This window comes from Thamnophis elegans, chromosome 1 (assembly GCF_009769535.1).
Source record: "Thamnophis elegans isolate rThaEle1 chromosome 1, rThaEle1.pri, whole genome shotgun sequence".
NCBI lineage: Eukaryota > Metazoa > Chordata > Lepidosauria > Squamata > Colubridae > Thamnophis > Thamnophis elegans.
Window position 1 is genome coordinate 141,129,135 of NC_045541.1, and position 15,706 is coordinate 141,144,840.

Here is a 15,706-nt window from a genome sequence, read left to right on the forward strand (position 1 = left end):
CGGGGGGGGGGGCTGGCACAAAGAAGGGGGGGCAGTTTATTTTGCAAAGCACCAGAGGACAGGAAAAGAAATAACAGTTAGAAACTAACTAATCAAGGAGATAAGCAGCCTGGAACTAAGGAGAAACTTCCTAACAGTGAAAACAGTTGACCAGTAGAACAGCTTTGCCTTCAAAAGTTGTGGGCTTGTGCAAAAATCATTGCACATTTTTAAGAAAAGGCTGGATAACCACTTGCCTTAAATGGTTTAGGGTCTCCTGTCTGAGCAGGGGATTGGACTAGAAGACTTCCAAGGTCCCTTCCAGCTCTATTCTATTCTGATTCTTAGATTAAGCTTCCTTTTATTAGAAAACCTCTAAGAAACTACTCCTGACATCAGTGTAATAGCAATAGCACTTAGAAGGCACTTTACAGCCCTCGCTAAGCGGTTTACAAAGTCAGCATATAACCCCCAATAATCTAGATCCTCATTTTACCAACCTTGGAAAGGTAGAAGCCTGAGTCAACCTTGAGCTGGTCAGAATTGAACTCCTGGCAGTCAGCAGAATTATCCTGCAATACTGCATTCTAACACTTCACCACCACGACTCTTTTAAACTGAAGAGGTTATTTTCTAATTTTTTATTCTTTTATTTGTATCCTGCCTTTATTATTTTTATAAATGACTCAAATCAGTGAACATATCCAACATACACCTTTATCGTCCTACTTTCCCACAACAACAACCCTGTAAAGTGAGTTGGGCTGAGAGAGTGAATGACTGGCCTAAGGTTACCCAGCTGGCTTTTATGGCTAAGGCGGGACTAGAACTAGAGTCCCGGTTTCTATCCTGGTTCCTCAACCATGCTTGCCCAACCTTTTGGCTTGCCTGGGCCACGTTAAGTGAGGAGGGATTGTCTTGGGTTGCATATTAAATATATAATATAGTTAATGTTTATATGTAACAAAATTTCTTTATGTTTAAATATTTGTTATTTCCTTGTGGGGCCACATTATTAGCTGTCCAGGGCTGTATGTGACCCATGGGGCATGAGTTGGACATGCCTGCACTAGAGTAAACTGGCTTATAGTTATAGAATAACAGAGTTGGAAGGGACTTTGGAAGTCTTCTAGTCCAACCCCCTGCTTAGGCAGGAAACCCTACACCTCTTCAAACAAATGGATACCCAACATCATCTTTAAAACTTCCAGTGTTGGAGCATCCACAACTTCTGGAGACAAGTTGTTCCACTGATTAATTGTTCTAACTGTCAGGAAATTTCTCCTTATTCCTGAACTGGTAGTAAAAGTAAGAGCATTTCATGTCTGGAACAGATTCAGTACATTCAACTTTTGCAAAAGATAATCTGTTTGGGGCAGCAATAACAGCATGACAGCTTCCAACATCAAGCAAAAAAAGGAGAAAATGTCAGTCAACAAACAGAGGACAATAAGAAGAAAAAATAAATGATAGTTATTTCTAATATTAGGAAAATCACAGTAAACTTTACAGCTAAGATAGTAATAACCCAGAAGAACCACAAAAGAATCTGCTAGAGGCAAATAAAAATAAAGCAACTTGTAGTAATGATAGTGAAAACCCTTTATAAACCTTAACATTTATATAGAATGAACAGTGAAAAATCATGGTTAATGTTGAATTTTAAGAAGACAAAATATTAACAAACTGAATAGAACAAACTATGGAAATTACCAAGAAGACAAGCCCAAAAAGACAAAAATTTCAGAAGGAACTTCACAAACAGTTACAAAGAGGTGAAAAGAGAAGTAACATTATAAACATAAAGAAGTCATGATGGCGCAGTGGTAAGAATGCAATATTGCTGCTATAATTCTGCTGACTGTCAGGGGTTCAGTCCTGACCAACTCAAGGTTGACTCAACCTTCCATCCTTCCAAGGTCAGTAAAATGAGGATCCAGATTGTTGGGGGTAATATGCTGACTCTGTAAACCACTTAGGGAGGGTTGTAACAATAGCACTTAGACTTATATACCACTTCACAGTGCTTTACAGTCCTCTCTAAGTGATTTACAAAGTCAGCATATTACCTCCAACAATCTGGGTCCTTATTTTATTTGCCTTAGAAGGATGCAAGGCTGAGACAACCTTGAGCCGGTGAGATTCGAACTGCCAAACTTCTGGGCAGCCGGCAGCCAGCAGAAGTAGCCTGCAGTACTGCATTCTAACCACTGTGCCACTACGGCTCTGTAAAGCACCATGAAGGAGTATATAAGTCTAAGTGCTATTGCTATTATAAAAACAGTGGTAAAGACATTGAAGATCGAAACAGACATTGACAAACAAGGAAAATATTTCTAAAGATCTTTGAATTCAGAAAAAGGTTTAGCGCACTTTGAACTAAGTCAGTGAGCCGATAGTAACCAAGTCAAAAAGAGACCAAAGTAAGATGAAAGGCGTATAATGAAGCACTGTACAGTAAAGATGTCACAAACCAAGATATTTCAGAAGATATTCCTTCTTTATAAGAACCTCTAGAACTAGAAAATCAAGTTAGATCAGCACTCTGGTCATTACCAAAGCAGAAGACTATGAGAGCTGATAGAATGCCAGCTAAAAATGGCATGCAACAAAAGAAGAACCAAACTATACCAACATATCTGAAGAACAACAGAGTGCCCAGAGGATTGGAAGATAGGTTAATCTACATCCCATTTCCAAAAAAAAAGAGGAGACTTAACAGAGTGTGCAAACTATTGTACAATATCCTTAATTCCACAAGGTAGCAAAATAATGCTTAGGATCATTCAAAGAAGATTAGAGCCCTGTGTGGAAAAAGAGATGCCAGATGATCATGCTGGTTTTAGAAAAAGCCAAGGAATATGAGACACTTTTGCTGATGCATGCCGGATAATTGAGAAAAAAGTACCCAAAACAAGTCATTTTATGCTTCTTTGATTATAGAAAGGCTGTGTTAGTTATATCAAGCTGTGGAAAGTGCCCAGAAAAATGGGAAATCAAGAATAATTTATTGTCCTCATGATAAACGTGTATACAGGCCAGGCAACCACAGTATGGACAGAACATGTTGAAAGAAACTGGTTCCAGATTGGCAAAGGAATGTGACATGACTGTACAGTATACCCTCCCCTGATTTATTCAACCTATATAGTTAACATATATTAAGAATTGCAGGATTAGAAAAATATAAGTGGAGTTTCAAAACTGGAGGAAGACCATGACAAACTTAGATTACACTGTGAAAAATAAGAATACTTCAGTGAGAACGAAAGTTAGAAGAATTAGAAGAATTCTATGGTAATAGAAGATTTGCCCAGATTTGCTTTGGACAATGAGATGGACAGCATATAAATTTAATTAATAAAATGCAATGAAGGCTGGCATTGAAAGATAGTCAAAGAAAAGGATAGATGCTTTTGAATAATGGAGGTGAAGATGGTTCCTAAGAAAATATGGACTGCAAGCAGCCAATCATTGATTCATGGGTCAAATAAAAGCTGCTGTCCTTGAAGTAATGATCAACAGAAAGAAATTCATCCAGTTTAGGTATACAATGGGCAAGATGATAGACTAGAAAAAAAGTGATCGTGGTTAACTACATCAAAGGAATAAAAGGGGAACAATAGGACCCCATTGTTTTTTTTATCTGAAGGCAAATAGATATTGAGACTGTAGAAAAAGTGCAGAGACAAGGAGCAAAGATGATTAGAGGTCTCAAGAAGAAACTGTACAATGAATGATTGTGGAAACTAGGTATGTTTAGTATAACAAGGAGAGGATTAGGGCTGTAATGATGGCAGTCTTCCAGTATTCCACAGAGAAGAGGGAGTCAACCTATAGTCTAAAGCATCTGAGGGCAGGACATGAATTAATGGGTGGAACATTATGAAAACAAAAATCCAACCAAGAATTAAGGAGAAATTTCCAACAGTAAGAACAATTAATTATTGGGACAGTTTGCCTCCAGAGACAATGGTTACTCCAACATAATACAATTTTAAAAAGAGTTTGGATGGCCATTTGCCTGGAATAGAATAGGGCAGTGGTGGGATTCAGCCAGTTCTCACCACTTTGGAAAAACCAGTTGTTAACTTTCTGAGCAGTTTGGTGAACTGGTTGTTGGAAGAAATCATTAAGGCAGAGAACCGGTTGTTAAATTATTTGAATCCCACCACTGGTATAGGGTTTCTTGCTCAAGCAGGGGGCTGCACTAGAAGAACTCCAAAGTCCCTTCTTTTTTCTGTCATTCTGTAATTCTATTAAAGTCTGTGTGGATACATATAGCATCTGTCATCAACCCTTTAAATCAAATGCATCTTTTCCTGGGACGATGCTGCAGGTGGAAAAGGAGCTGTACCCAATTCTGGGTAAAGTTGGCCCTGCATTGAAGGAGTTTAGGACAGTTTTATATGAACATCAACTGTATGGTCTGAAATGCCTTTTTGCCTTTGAAACCAAGGCACTGCACAGCCTGGAAAAACAATGGATAAGGCTGATGAATAGTGTCAAGGCGATCAAAAGTCCTTGGAATAGTTATGTGTTGTTGTTAAAAAAAACAGACAGTGGTAGTGATAATCTGATGGTGCAACTATTATGAAACCTGACTCAGTGATACCTACCATATTTGTAACTTTTGAGCTGCCCTAATGCAGTTTAGTATTTTAAGATTTCCTGCCTTTCAACCTCAAGGTGGCAGCAAATACTATTTTTTCTTCAAATAACAAGCTTTGCATGCAAGATACTCCCTATCCAGGGAGTATCTTGCTTTTGTGCTACTTGTACACATTGCAGATAGTTCTTCAGATATTACAATCAAAAGTTGCCTTCTGAATCTCAAATCTTTTTCCAGCTACCAGGAATTTGATCAAAACAAAAACAAATGGTTTTATCTGAAGACTGTTTGCCTATCTTGCTATGCATTCTCTACCCTGATTAGCAGTTCCTTTTATTCACCGATGTTAAATATTAAATTTCAAGATCAAACATTAAAATACAATCTAACATAAAAGGGAGCAGGGAGAATGGAATAACAATACAAAGTAAAAGTGACAGGGGAAAAAATACAGCAGCCAAATTTCTAACAAATATGACCTTCAACTTTCTTTTAGTTCAGAGAAAATAACCACGTAGCAACCTCTCTCTAAATTTAAATAGATAATATTGATAAAGTCCTGATAATCAACACTCTAAAAATGCCAAAATGTTCTTAAAATATTCTTCTTCGAACTTCAACAAATATTAAATTGTCAAATATATATAAAACTTTATATTTAAAAAGCTACAAGACCACACAGTAAGTGGTCGACTTGCGACCACAATCGAGCCCAACATTTCTGTTGCTAAGCAAGACAATTGTGAAGTGAGTTTTGCCCCATTTTTTTGACCTTTCTTGCCTCATTTGTTAAGTGAATCACTGGAGTTGTTAAGTTAGTAAACGGTTGCTAAGTGAGTCTGGCTTCCTCATTGACTTTGCTTGTCAGAAGGTCACAAAAGGTGATCCTATGATATCAGGACACAGCAACTGTTATATAACTATGAACTATGTCTGAAGTTTGATCATGTGACCATAGGGATGCTGCAATAGTCATAACCAAGAAAAATGGTTATGTCCCTTTTCAGTGCTGTTGTAACTTTGAAAGAGTCACTAAATGAACTGTTGTAAGTTGAGGACTACCTGTATACTTTTGGGCTGTTTTCCTCCAAATCAGGGGTGTCAAACTCGATTTCATTAAGGGCTGCAACAGGGTTGTGTTTGACTTTGGGGGCCAGGTTGGGTGTGGCCAGGGGGGGCGTGGCCATCTTGACATTACTCGTGTTGGGGGCATCTGTGGTGGCGCTTGGGCCCAAGCAATCTGCCAGTGAAAACAAGCTCCTGGGTTCCATTTTCAGCCACAATAGCCTCCTGCCGCCCTCGGGGCGGGGGAACAGGCGCCCTCCACATGCACTCCCCCCGAGCTCTGTTTTCATTGGCAGAGGGTGGCAGGAGGTCAGTCCTTTGCTGTTTCTAGGGCGGCCCCACAGGCCAGATCTAAGGACCTAGTGGGCTGGATCTGGCTCCCAAATCTTGAGTTTGACACCCCTGCTCCAAAGGAATTCCCCTGCTTCATAGTTTCAGGCAAGAGGTTTTCCCAGCCCTGTCAGAAGTGGAGTTAAATCTGGGGCCTTTTGCATGGAAAGCATTCATTACTTAGTTTCATTAAAGCTTAGAACATGTGAGAATCTTTAATCTTTTTGAAGAAATGCAACACACACTCTGCTTCCTCAGATCATATAACTAAAAATCATTAATTCCTTCCACATTTCCCTACCGGTTCTGACTTCCAATTATTTAACTATCTTAATCCAGGCTTGTACTAAAGTTGATACTGCTGAACCTCTGCAGTATCTACTCTTAATACGCTTGTCCCACATTTTAATATTTTCTTCCACATTTTTAAACCTTTAAAATCACATTTTTACCATAGTGTTATTTCCGTTTTAACTTTTAAGAATTTATTAAAAGCAGTTTATTAGTTTTTAATTAATTGCATCCTGATTTTTGGTGGTGAAAAGGCCAGACGGGAATTTTCTGCATAAATAGAGTTGCATTTTAATAGAGTCGGGAGGAGTATTAATGTTATTTCAAAAGTGATCTTCCTTTTTTCCCCAGGATTTCATTGCAATTTCTTTTATGGAGGCTGATGCCAAAACAAGGACACTGGCATATCGGACCGACTCCACGACTCATCAGTTGATTCAACAGTGCGCTGAGAAATTTGAAGTCTCAGAGCCTCAGGACTATGGGCTGTTTGTCCAACTTGATAATAAAACTATGCAGATGGATGACGATGCCCTCCCTCATCAGATCAAATCCCATCTCCTGAACAAAGAGCCCAGGCTGACTTTCTGCTTTATTTATAAACAACTTGGTGGAGAAGAATCACCAGTTCCTGTTATCAAGGACACAGATGACTTGTAGCAGCAAGGTTACCCTCTTGAAGCAAACTTAGTTTAGATGTTTCTTCTTCCCAATCATCTCCTCCAGCAGCAGAAACTCTCCAAAATACAGTTTCTTCTCTGGATGGTGACATGGGTAGCATATGCAATCCTCCTCTGGGGCATTTACTTGACAGAATTCATTTGCAGTCATAAATGGAATATCAAAGGGAAGTTCATTCTTGGAAGGAGAAAAAAAGCCATACTTGAATAGTAGTTTGGAGCCTCAAACCATGGATGGATGATGGATGATGTCGCCAGATTCCCTGGCACAAAGTAAATGGTTTTGAAATTATGGACCTCCTGGCAAATTGTTAGACATTGTAGCATCATCTCCTCAATGTATAACAGAAAGGGTGTTTTGGATGGTCATCACAAAAAATTCAAAATCCACATTTTCAGATACAAAATAATTTGCCATGAAGATACAATTGACAATCAAGAGTCTGGCCATAAATTAATGTAGAAATGTTTTCATTCCATGTCTCCTCTATCCCAATTATTGTTCATAAATTCATTCTTAGGAGTGTATCAGAAAGGAGTTTTGTATCAGTAGTTTACTTCTGAAAGGAGAAGTATATGTATTAGAAGTAGAAGCTTTACTTTTGAATGCCAAATCCTCTAGCTAGTACTGACAAAGATACCTGTTAAAAACCAGGGAGAACAGTTGGCAGTTAGAGTTAGACTCTGGCAATGTGTGCCAGAGTCTAACTCTGCATAAGGTAACCACCTTTATACCTGGATGAAGAAGGAAAGAAGCAGCATAAGAAGAGATGACAAGAGTAGAGAGAGCAAAGTAAAAGAACATTATTATAACAAGTTTTTGCGAATCACAGACCATTTCATTTATCTGTGTCGTTAAGTTATCATACGATTCCTCATTGTTGTTATAATAGGGGCTATGAAAAAACAGTTGATTTGAGGAATCGTTATCTTCTATTGTTTGTCCTCTGAACATTTCACTTTGGGTACAGAATGTGACTCTCCAGAGCTCTCCACAACAATACAAAGCCAGACACACAACCTGGCCATGAGAAGCCAAACCTTGTGTATTAGCCCATGAGGATGATGGTTTTAGCATATGAATCTGTGATGGCATCCAATAATGCTGATTTATACAGTCTGTCATCTATCTATCTATCTATCTATCTATCTATCTATCTATCTATCTATCTATCTATCTATCTATCTATCTATCTATCTATTATCTATCTATCTATCTATCTATCTATCTATCTATCTATCTATCTATCTATCTATCTATCTATCTATCTATCTACCTACCTACCTACCTACCTACCTACCTACCTACCTACCTACCTACCTACCTACCATGTTTCCTTGAAAATAAGACCCTGTCTTATTTGACCCCGAAATAAGTGCTTGTCCTTATTTTTGGGGAGGTCTTATTATTTTTGAGGTTCAGGAGGCGGCAAGTTGGTCATTTTATGGCTGCTGCTGTGTTACAATATTTTTGGAGAGGGCTTATTTTCAGGGGAGGGCTTATTTTAGTGCATGTTCTCAAAAGCCTGATTCGGCTTATTATCTGGGGAGATCTTAATTTCAGGGACACAGGATCTCTATCTATCTATCTATCTTTCTTTCTATCTTTCTATCTATCATCTATCTACAGACGTCCTTGTTTAAGGACTACTTGTTCAGCAATAATTCAAAGTTGTGACGGTACTGAATGAATTGTACTTGCAACTGGTCCTTGAAGTTTTGATAGTGGTTTGGGCATTGGGCAGCTTGTTTGCACTATGATGCATCTCATAACCATGCGGTTTCCATTTGGAACCTACCTTATTGGCTTCCCACAAGAAAAATCAATGTGGAAGCTGGCAGGGAATGTTGCAAGTCACTGTGGTCAATCATTTGCACTCTTCTTCCATCTGCTTCACACTCACCATTCCCCACCCAGCGGCCTCTCTGTACTTGCACTGTGCCTTGTGGGCTAATTACATGGCCTTACCTTCCGGGCAGCAGCTACTTACCTGCCTGCTGGTCTGCTTGTGAGCCTCATGGGACTCGTTTAGCAAGCTGCAATCCCCACCGAAGAATAACTATAGGGAAGTACCAGGATTGCTGTCACATGATATCGCATTTAGCTATAGTAATTCTGGTTCCATTTACTGTTGTTAATAAAGGAATACCTATATTTATCTGTCTATCTGCCCATCTTGTTTGGCATCTAATTTTGGCACCTGTTTGGCTTGCCATTGATCAGTTAAGATGCTAAACTGCTCTGGCAGAGACTGAAATCAATAGTTTTGTTAGGTAGCTCTGCTGGACTAATATATTGTGGCCTCAGTGTAAGAGGCCGTTTCTGCCACACAAAAAGTGTACCTTCCAGTTATGTATTATTTTTTAAAAATATGATATTGAGAAATGTGTCATCTTTAGCATAGCATTTCATAAGATCTGTGCTCCAAGAAGACCTTCAGAAATGTATTTATTTTCTTGATTTATACTGTGTATTTTAAGATAATGGAAACCATGTTAACAAAGACTTGGGAATGGAAAAGCTTTAGTCACCCAGATAGCCTGTCTTCAGTCCTCTTATATCAGTCGATAAAGCAGTTTAGAAGGTCACAAGTTAACCTTTTGTACTCAGGGTCTAGAAGTGATGTGGCTACTTGTATGGACTGTCTATCTCTTCAAATAATTCTCCATTATTGTGTGAGTTTATAATATAAATCATGTGTTGTCTAAGGACATTCCTCCTCCCAGATATGCTTGTTTTCTATTATTGTCAACTTTGTCATTAAATTCCCATTCAAAAGATTTAAATTTGCTTTAAATATCTCTTAGTACCAAAAAATACTTTTGGGGTTGACTATAGATATATATAAAATGTTGAGAGCACCTTACATAATGACTGGTGAAAACTGACATGCCAAAGTAACTCACAAAACACTCATTTTCAAGAAGACAAAATTAATGAGATTGATTCTTGTAATCCCATAGGATGTTCTGATCCCTCCATTATCTTTCTCTTTTTTTATTTTTCTGGACAGGTGGGCACATTTTCAAACTAGATAACATGGCAGCTTTCCATTTATTTATGGAATCTCTTTTAGCAAGTTAGGGACAAGAAGCATAGTGGGATACTAAGGGAAATATTCTCAGAGTGACTGGTACTTAGAGCTACCAAGCTATGAATCCCTGGGTCATAGATTTGAAGTGTGATTTAAGAAAAGAAGAAAGAAAATAACCTGGGACTTCACAGGTATGAGTCCTAAACAGAGGAGAGAAACAACCAAGAGCCAGTCCAAAGCACTGTATTCAGCTGCATGGACACCATGTACTATACCATGTACTATACCATCAGGGGTGGGTTTCAACCGGTTCGCGGCGGTCCCTGCAAACCAGTTGGTCGGCGAACCCGGAAGTAAGTAACTTCCGGGAACGGCGAAGGGCGCGCCCGCCCGCGGTCCATACCTGGTTTTGACAAGTTCTGCGCTTCCACGCATGCGCAGGATGCATACAGCGCCTGCGCGATCCTCCAGGAGCAGCTGGAGCGTCGCGCAGACGCTAGTACGCATGCGTGCTCCACGCGCGTGCACAAGGACGCCACCGGCCTCGTTCCAATCGAACCGGTTGGAACGGGGCGAGAAACCCACCCCTGTATACCATGTACCATAGCTTCATGCCCAAATTGCTTGCTGGAGATCAGTCTTAGACGGGCCCAAACTGTGTTTGGGCTAAACAATCTTTACATCTGGTCCATTTTCTGAATGAGTCTCAGCAAGGAAGTGAGTGGAAACTGAACACCAAGTCTTTCTCGTTTTCTCATGTGGTGAACTCATGCCAAGATAATCTTTTCTGGTCATAGGGAATTCACCTTGAGTGATCTAATACTTCTAGATTCAACTCCGTGCTTTCAGAGAGTATAGCAATTCTCTTTCTTTTTGCTTAGAAATAAAAGCAGACAGATTCTTGTAGAACAGGAAAAATATCAACTAACCAAGAGGAGAAGGCTGTGATAATTTGTTCTACCTAATACAGGACAATTAATTTGAAGAGGGTCAGTTTTATTTGAAATGATATATTTGAATGTCTATTTAGTCTAAGTGCAATTTAAACTTAGTCAGGACCAGAATCAAAACATTGAAGAGAAGCTTATCTCCTTTATTTTGCTAACTGTTAACCTATGTCAAGATTTTAAGTATAATTTTTCAGTGTTTCCTAATTTAAAATCGTGAGAAAACGTGCCTTCAGTTTCCAAGACTCATGGTGAGATGGGTTCCAGTGGCCTCACAAAAGACATTTCGGGACCCGGCCATTACTTATCCTTGATTTAGAAAATAGACTGAGAAGGCATACATTATCTTGTTATGCTGAGATCTGTTAGCTTTCTTCGTTGTTGTTCAGTCACTAAGTTGTGTCCAACTCTTTGTGACTCCAAGGATCATAGCATGCCCGACCATCCTATTGTTCTCCACTGTCTCCTGGAGTTTGCCCGAATTCATGTTCATTTGTCAATGACACTAACTATCCCATCATACTGTCCCCTTCTCTTTTTGCATTCCCCAACATCCAAAAAAAATAGCTTTCTATTTAGTTTTATCATACTTTTAAGATTTATGCATAAATATACAAATCAGCAAGCACAAATTTTATGTGAATTTGTGTCTTTTACCAGTTGTCATAAACGGAAAATCTCTGACGCAAGATTAAAGCGTTTCAAGATATCAATGAAATAAAGAAGGCTATGAATATTCCGATTGCCTCCATACATCAGAATTGAGGTCCAATCTCAGGCAGCCACAAAAGCTTTAAGTGAGGTTCTAGGAGGTTTCAAAATTTTAGAAAATAACATTTATATAACACAAAAAGAGAAGACTATTATATCCTTGACTGGAAGATAATCATATAAACTATATTTAACTTACTGACTATAAATATACAGTATATAAAAAAAAATCATGTCAGATTCCATTTTTGTCTTGGCCTCAAATTGTGGCTGTCTGGAAGCAGGTCTCAGGGATTATCCAAAGGACAAGTATGGCCTTTGACACAGAAAAAGTTGCACAGGAGCCTGGAACTAAAGCAGCAGCAACAGCAGTTTTGTTGACACGAGCCATTGTCATGTGAAAAATTATGTGGAACATTCTTCCAGTGACTTAGATTACTCACATGACTTATCAGCTGATGGTGCAAAATTCACTCAGCTTCTGAGAACTCTGCCCTTCCGAATTAGTCACCTTGTGTAATTTGGATCAACATCTGTTGTTTCTTCTTTTTTTTCACATATGAAGTGGGAGAATCTCACAGAAAAGATTCAGAATTCATTATAAAAGTTCTAGCAAGACTTCACCCTTCACCACTGAGCGAAGCAGAGCCCTTTTCATTTCAGGCACATAAATCAGCCATTGATTTATGAATGGGGATTCCCAACGCCCTTCCTGTTCCCTTTGCTGATGTGTGACAAGATTTTGTTTAATGAATCGGAACTTGTACTTTTAAAAACAGCTTGATTTTTAAGATATGAATTTAATCTTAGATTCATGCAAGGAGAGAGTGACAAGTCTAGCTAGTTCAAAGAAAAGAGGATGAAGAAGATGGGTTCCTAGCAAACTGTTTTTTAACTTAAGAGCAGGGCTGTCAAACTCCCGGCGCGCAGGCCAGATGTGTCCTGTGCTGGTCACGCCCATGCCCGGTTTAGCGAAGGAGGAGAAAGTCCCGATATGTCATGTGACGCTGCCGTGACCACGTGAATTTGACACCCCTGACTTAGAGGAATGCACCTGTAAGGATGTATAAGATTTTCACTTTCAATTCAAACATCAAGGGAGAAATTTGAAACGAGCTTGTGACCATTTAGATACTTATTTCCCCACCTGCTTTGAGAACTGCTTTGTTGCTGTTCGATGGATCTTGTTTCAGAAAAACAGCTGATGGAATTTTATTTTATCACATGGTTATACAGTATATTACTAAAATTAACTGGGGGGGAAGGGGTGTTGCAGGGAAACAATGAAATTGTTTAGTTTTGAAAGTATGTTTACTTTTCAAAATATTTTACTCCTTTCTAATGCAAACATAGATGATTGTGAAAGCACTCAAAGACATAAACAATTGGGGTTTGATTTGTTATGCAAACATTATGTAATATCCCTGTGTACAGTATTGGCTAAGGCAGTGATGGTGAACCTTTTCAGCACTGAATGCCCAAACTGGAACACGTGTGAATGTGTGTGCCTGCACGTTTCAGAGCGCCAGAAACCCAAAGACTAGCTGGCCAGTGTGTGCATGCCTGTTTTTTGGCCATTTTTCGGGCCCAAAACGGCCTGAAAAGTGGCCCCAACACAGCCTGGAAAATGGCCTGTTTTTCGGGCCATTTTCAGGCTGTTTTCCGGCGTTCCAGTGCCCGCAAAGACCAGCTGGCTTTTCAGCACATGTGCCTGCTGGAAACCAGAAGACCAGCTGGCGATGGCACACGTGCTCACAGCGAGGGCCCTCTGTGCCATCTCTGGAATGCATGCGATAGGTTCGCCATCACAGAGTTAAGGAAATACATGAATAAATAAGGCTTGAATAGCTCTCATATACATTGAACTGGAACTAATGAACTACTAGGTGGCAAAGTAATTTTGCATTCCATTTATTTCCTAATTTTATATGTTAAAAATATGTTATTTGGAAAGGGTGAATTGTCTACCCAAGTAAGAGTTACAACTGAGTGTCATCAAGCAACTATGGAAAAGCTGAACTGACAGTTCTAGACTCTTTAGGATTCTGGGGCCCTGGACAGAAAGTATATGTCCACAATAAACATTTTTCCCTCTTTTATTTTACTGAGTCTGAGCTACATATCATAAACCTGTGGCAATACCCCTTTTGTATTGCTGCCATGACAACTAAATGAAGGTTTCTGTGAAGTCACCAGGAGTCAAGCACTATTTGAAGGAAAACTTTCCCCTGTGGAAGCCAAATAGCAGAAGTGGGAGGTGAGAGAAAGTAGAAGTGAAGGATCATCTGTCTTGTATTCACGTGGTTCCAAAGTTTCAAAGACTGTCTGATCAACAGGTATGATTTACCGATGTTGAGAAATTTTAAAAATGGAATTGTATCATTTACCTGGGAATAAGCATCCTTGAACCCAACTGGATTCATATTTGAGAGACATACAAGATTCCACAAATAGAAATTTATCCGTTCTACAGAAAAATGTGCTTTCATAAATGGCTTTGTATTAGCCAGCAGAGTGAATTTCTGGGGCTAGAGCAGAGGTCTTCAGACTTGGCAACTTAAAGACTTGTAGACTTCAACTCCCAGAATTCTCCAGCCAGTATAGCATAGCTGGCTGGAGAATTCTGGGAGCTGAAGTCCACAATTCTTAAAGTTGCCAAGTTTGGGAACCTCAGGGCTAGAGAGTAGATAGAAGTTGTTGTATCTGATTTGTGTAGTGAATGTATTCCTTCTCTGGGAGTAGACAACAATGTAGGTGTCCATTCCCATAAAGTCACAGAACTCAGAAGCCAGGAAGGCATTTCTTCAATGAGAAATCATTGTAGTTTCTAAACTCAGCTGAAAACAATCTTCCAAGTGCACTTTTCTAGCAAACACCAGACAAACTCCTAATTCTGTGCTATTCCTAGCTCAATTTTGTACCACTGGGATCCCCCTTACCGTATTAAATATTGGAGATCTCCATGACAAGGACAAACATCTAAATTAGCCCTTATAAACTTGAGTAGTTTGGTTTCCATTAAGCTATCATAGAGTTGGAAGTTAGAGTATCAAGTCCACTTGGTTCAATAATGTTTCAGTAGTAATTTCCGTGAGTATTTTGGGCTGGAAATCTGAATAAAAACAAGAAACGTATCTACCTTTGGAACTAGTGCTATTCTAGTAGTTAAATTTCAATTTAATTAATTCAGACTCTAAGCAATGAATTTCCAACTGCCCTTGAAAGCTGAGGGATGGGAGACATAATCAGAGGAAGGAATTTATTGCTAAAGCAATAAAAGTCCCCAAATCCTAGACCAACTACTTCTGCTAAGTCATATGATTAACATCCCATTTTCTATAGTCTCCCAGACAGGTCTGGAAATACCTTCCCACCTCCACCAACCGGCTAAGATTTTATCCATTCAGGTGAGTCAGAGTGTATATGTTTAAAAACTGAAACTCTTTTTACATGGATCACATATGAAATAGTTGTAACAAGAGCAGCGCCCTCATCAGTCATGGCCACCATATTGACAGAATCCATGCCTTCAATAGCAGGATAAAAACTACTTGGATCAGGAAACAATTAGTATGAATATAGGTTTTCAGATAAATGCCATTTACCAAGACTCACAAGATTGGCATAAGTGAAGGATACATTTTAATGACAGCAGATCTCAAATAATTCAGACTTTCAGAATCCTCCTCCTTACTAAGCTAGCTAATGAAGTACCCTTACTTTTCAACATGAAACTCTTGGCTGCTGGGATTCTCTATCGTCAAGCGCCACAAAGACATGGTGATTAATGCTAAAACAAAGTTCAAATTTCTCCCCAACTGACTTCTTTGTACAGGTTTAAGGGCAAACAATAACTGTTGTTTGCTTCAGGAAGCCAGCAGAATAATTTCCAGATTAGTTTTATTGGAAAAACTTCATTTTGTGCTAACTTCCCTGGCACTATTAATTTTCTTTTCAAGCAACATTTCCGAAAATCCTGGGGAACCCCAAAGATTCCAGAAAACACTTTAGATTCATCAGGTAAAAGCTTACAGACAGAAATTCTTATGCAATAAC

General features: G+C 39.1%; 1 protein-coding gene across 1 annotated transcript in view; it reads left to right on the top strand.

Moving 5' to 3' along the window:
* The window catches only part of RIN3 (Ras and Rab interactor 3), a 62,528-nt gene extending 54,378 nt beyond the window's left edge, over positions 1 to 8,150 (top strand). Inside the window, exon 10 of the mRNA XM_032213833.1 lies at positions 6,629 to 8,150. Within this exon, the coding sequence (XP_032069724.1) occupies positions 6,629 to 6,937 (309 nt within the window). The 3' untranslated portion in view covers positions 6,938 to 8,150. The remainder of the gene's footprint in view (positions 1 to 6,628) is intronic.
* Positions 8,151 to 15,706: the final 7,556 nt, after the last annotated feature.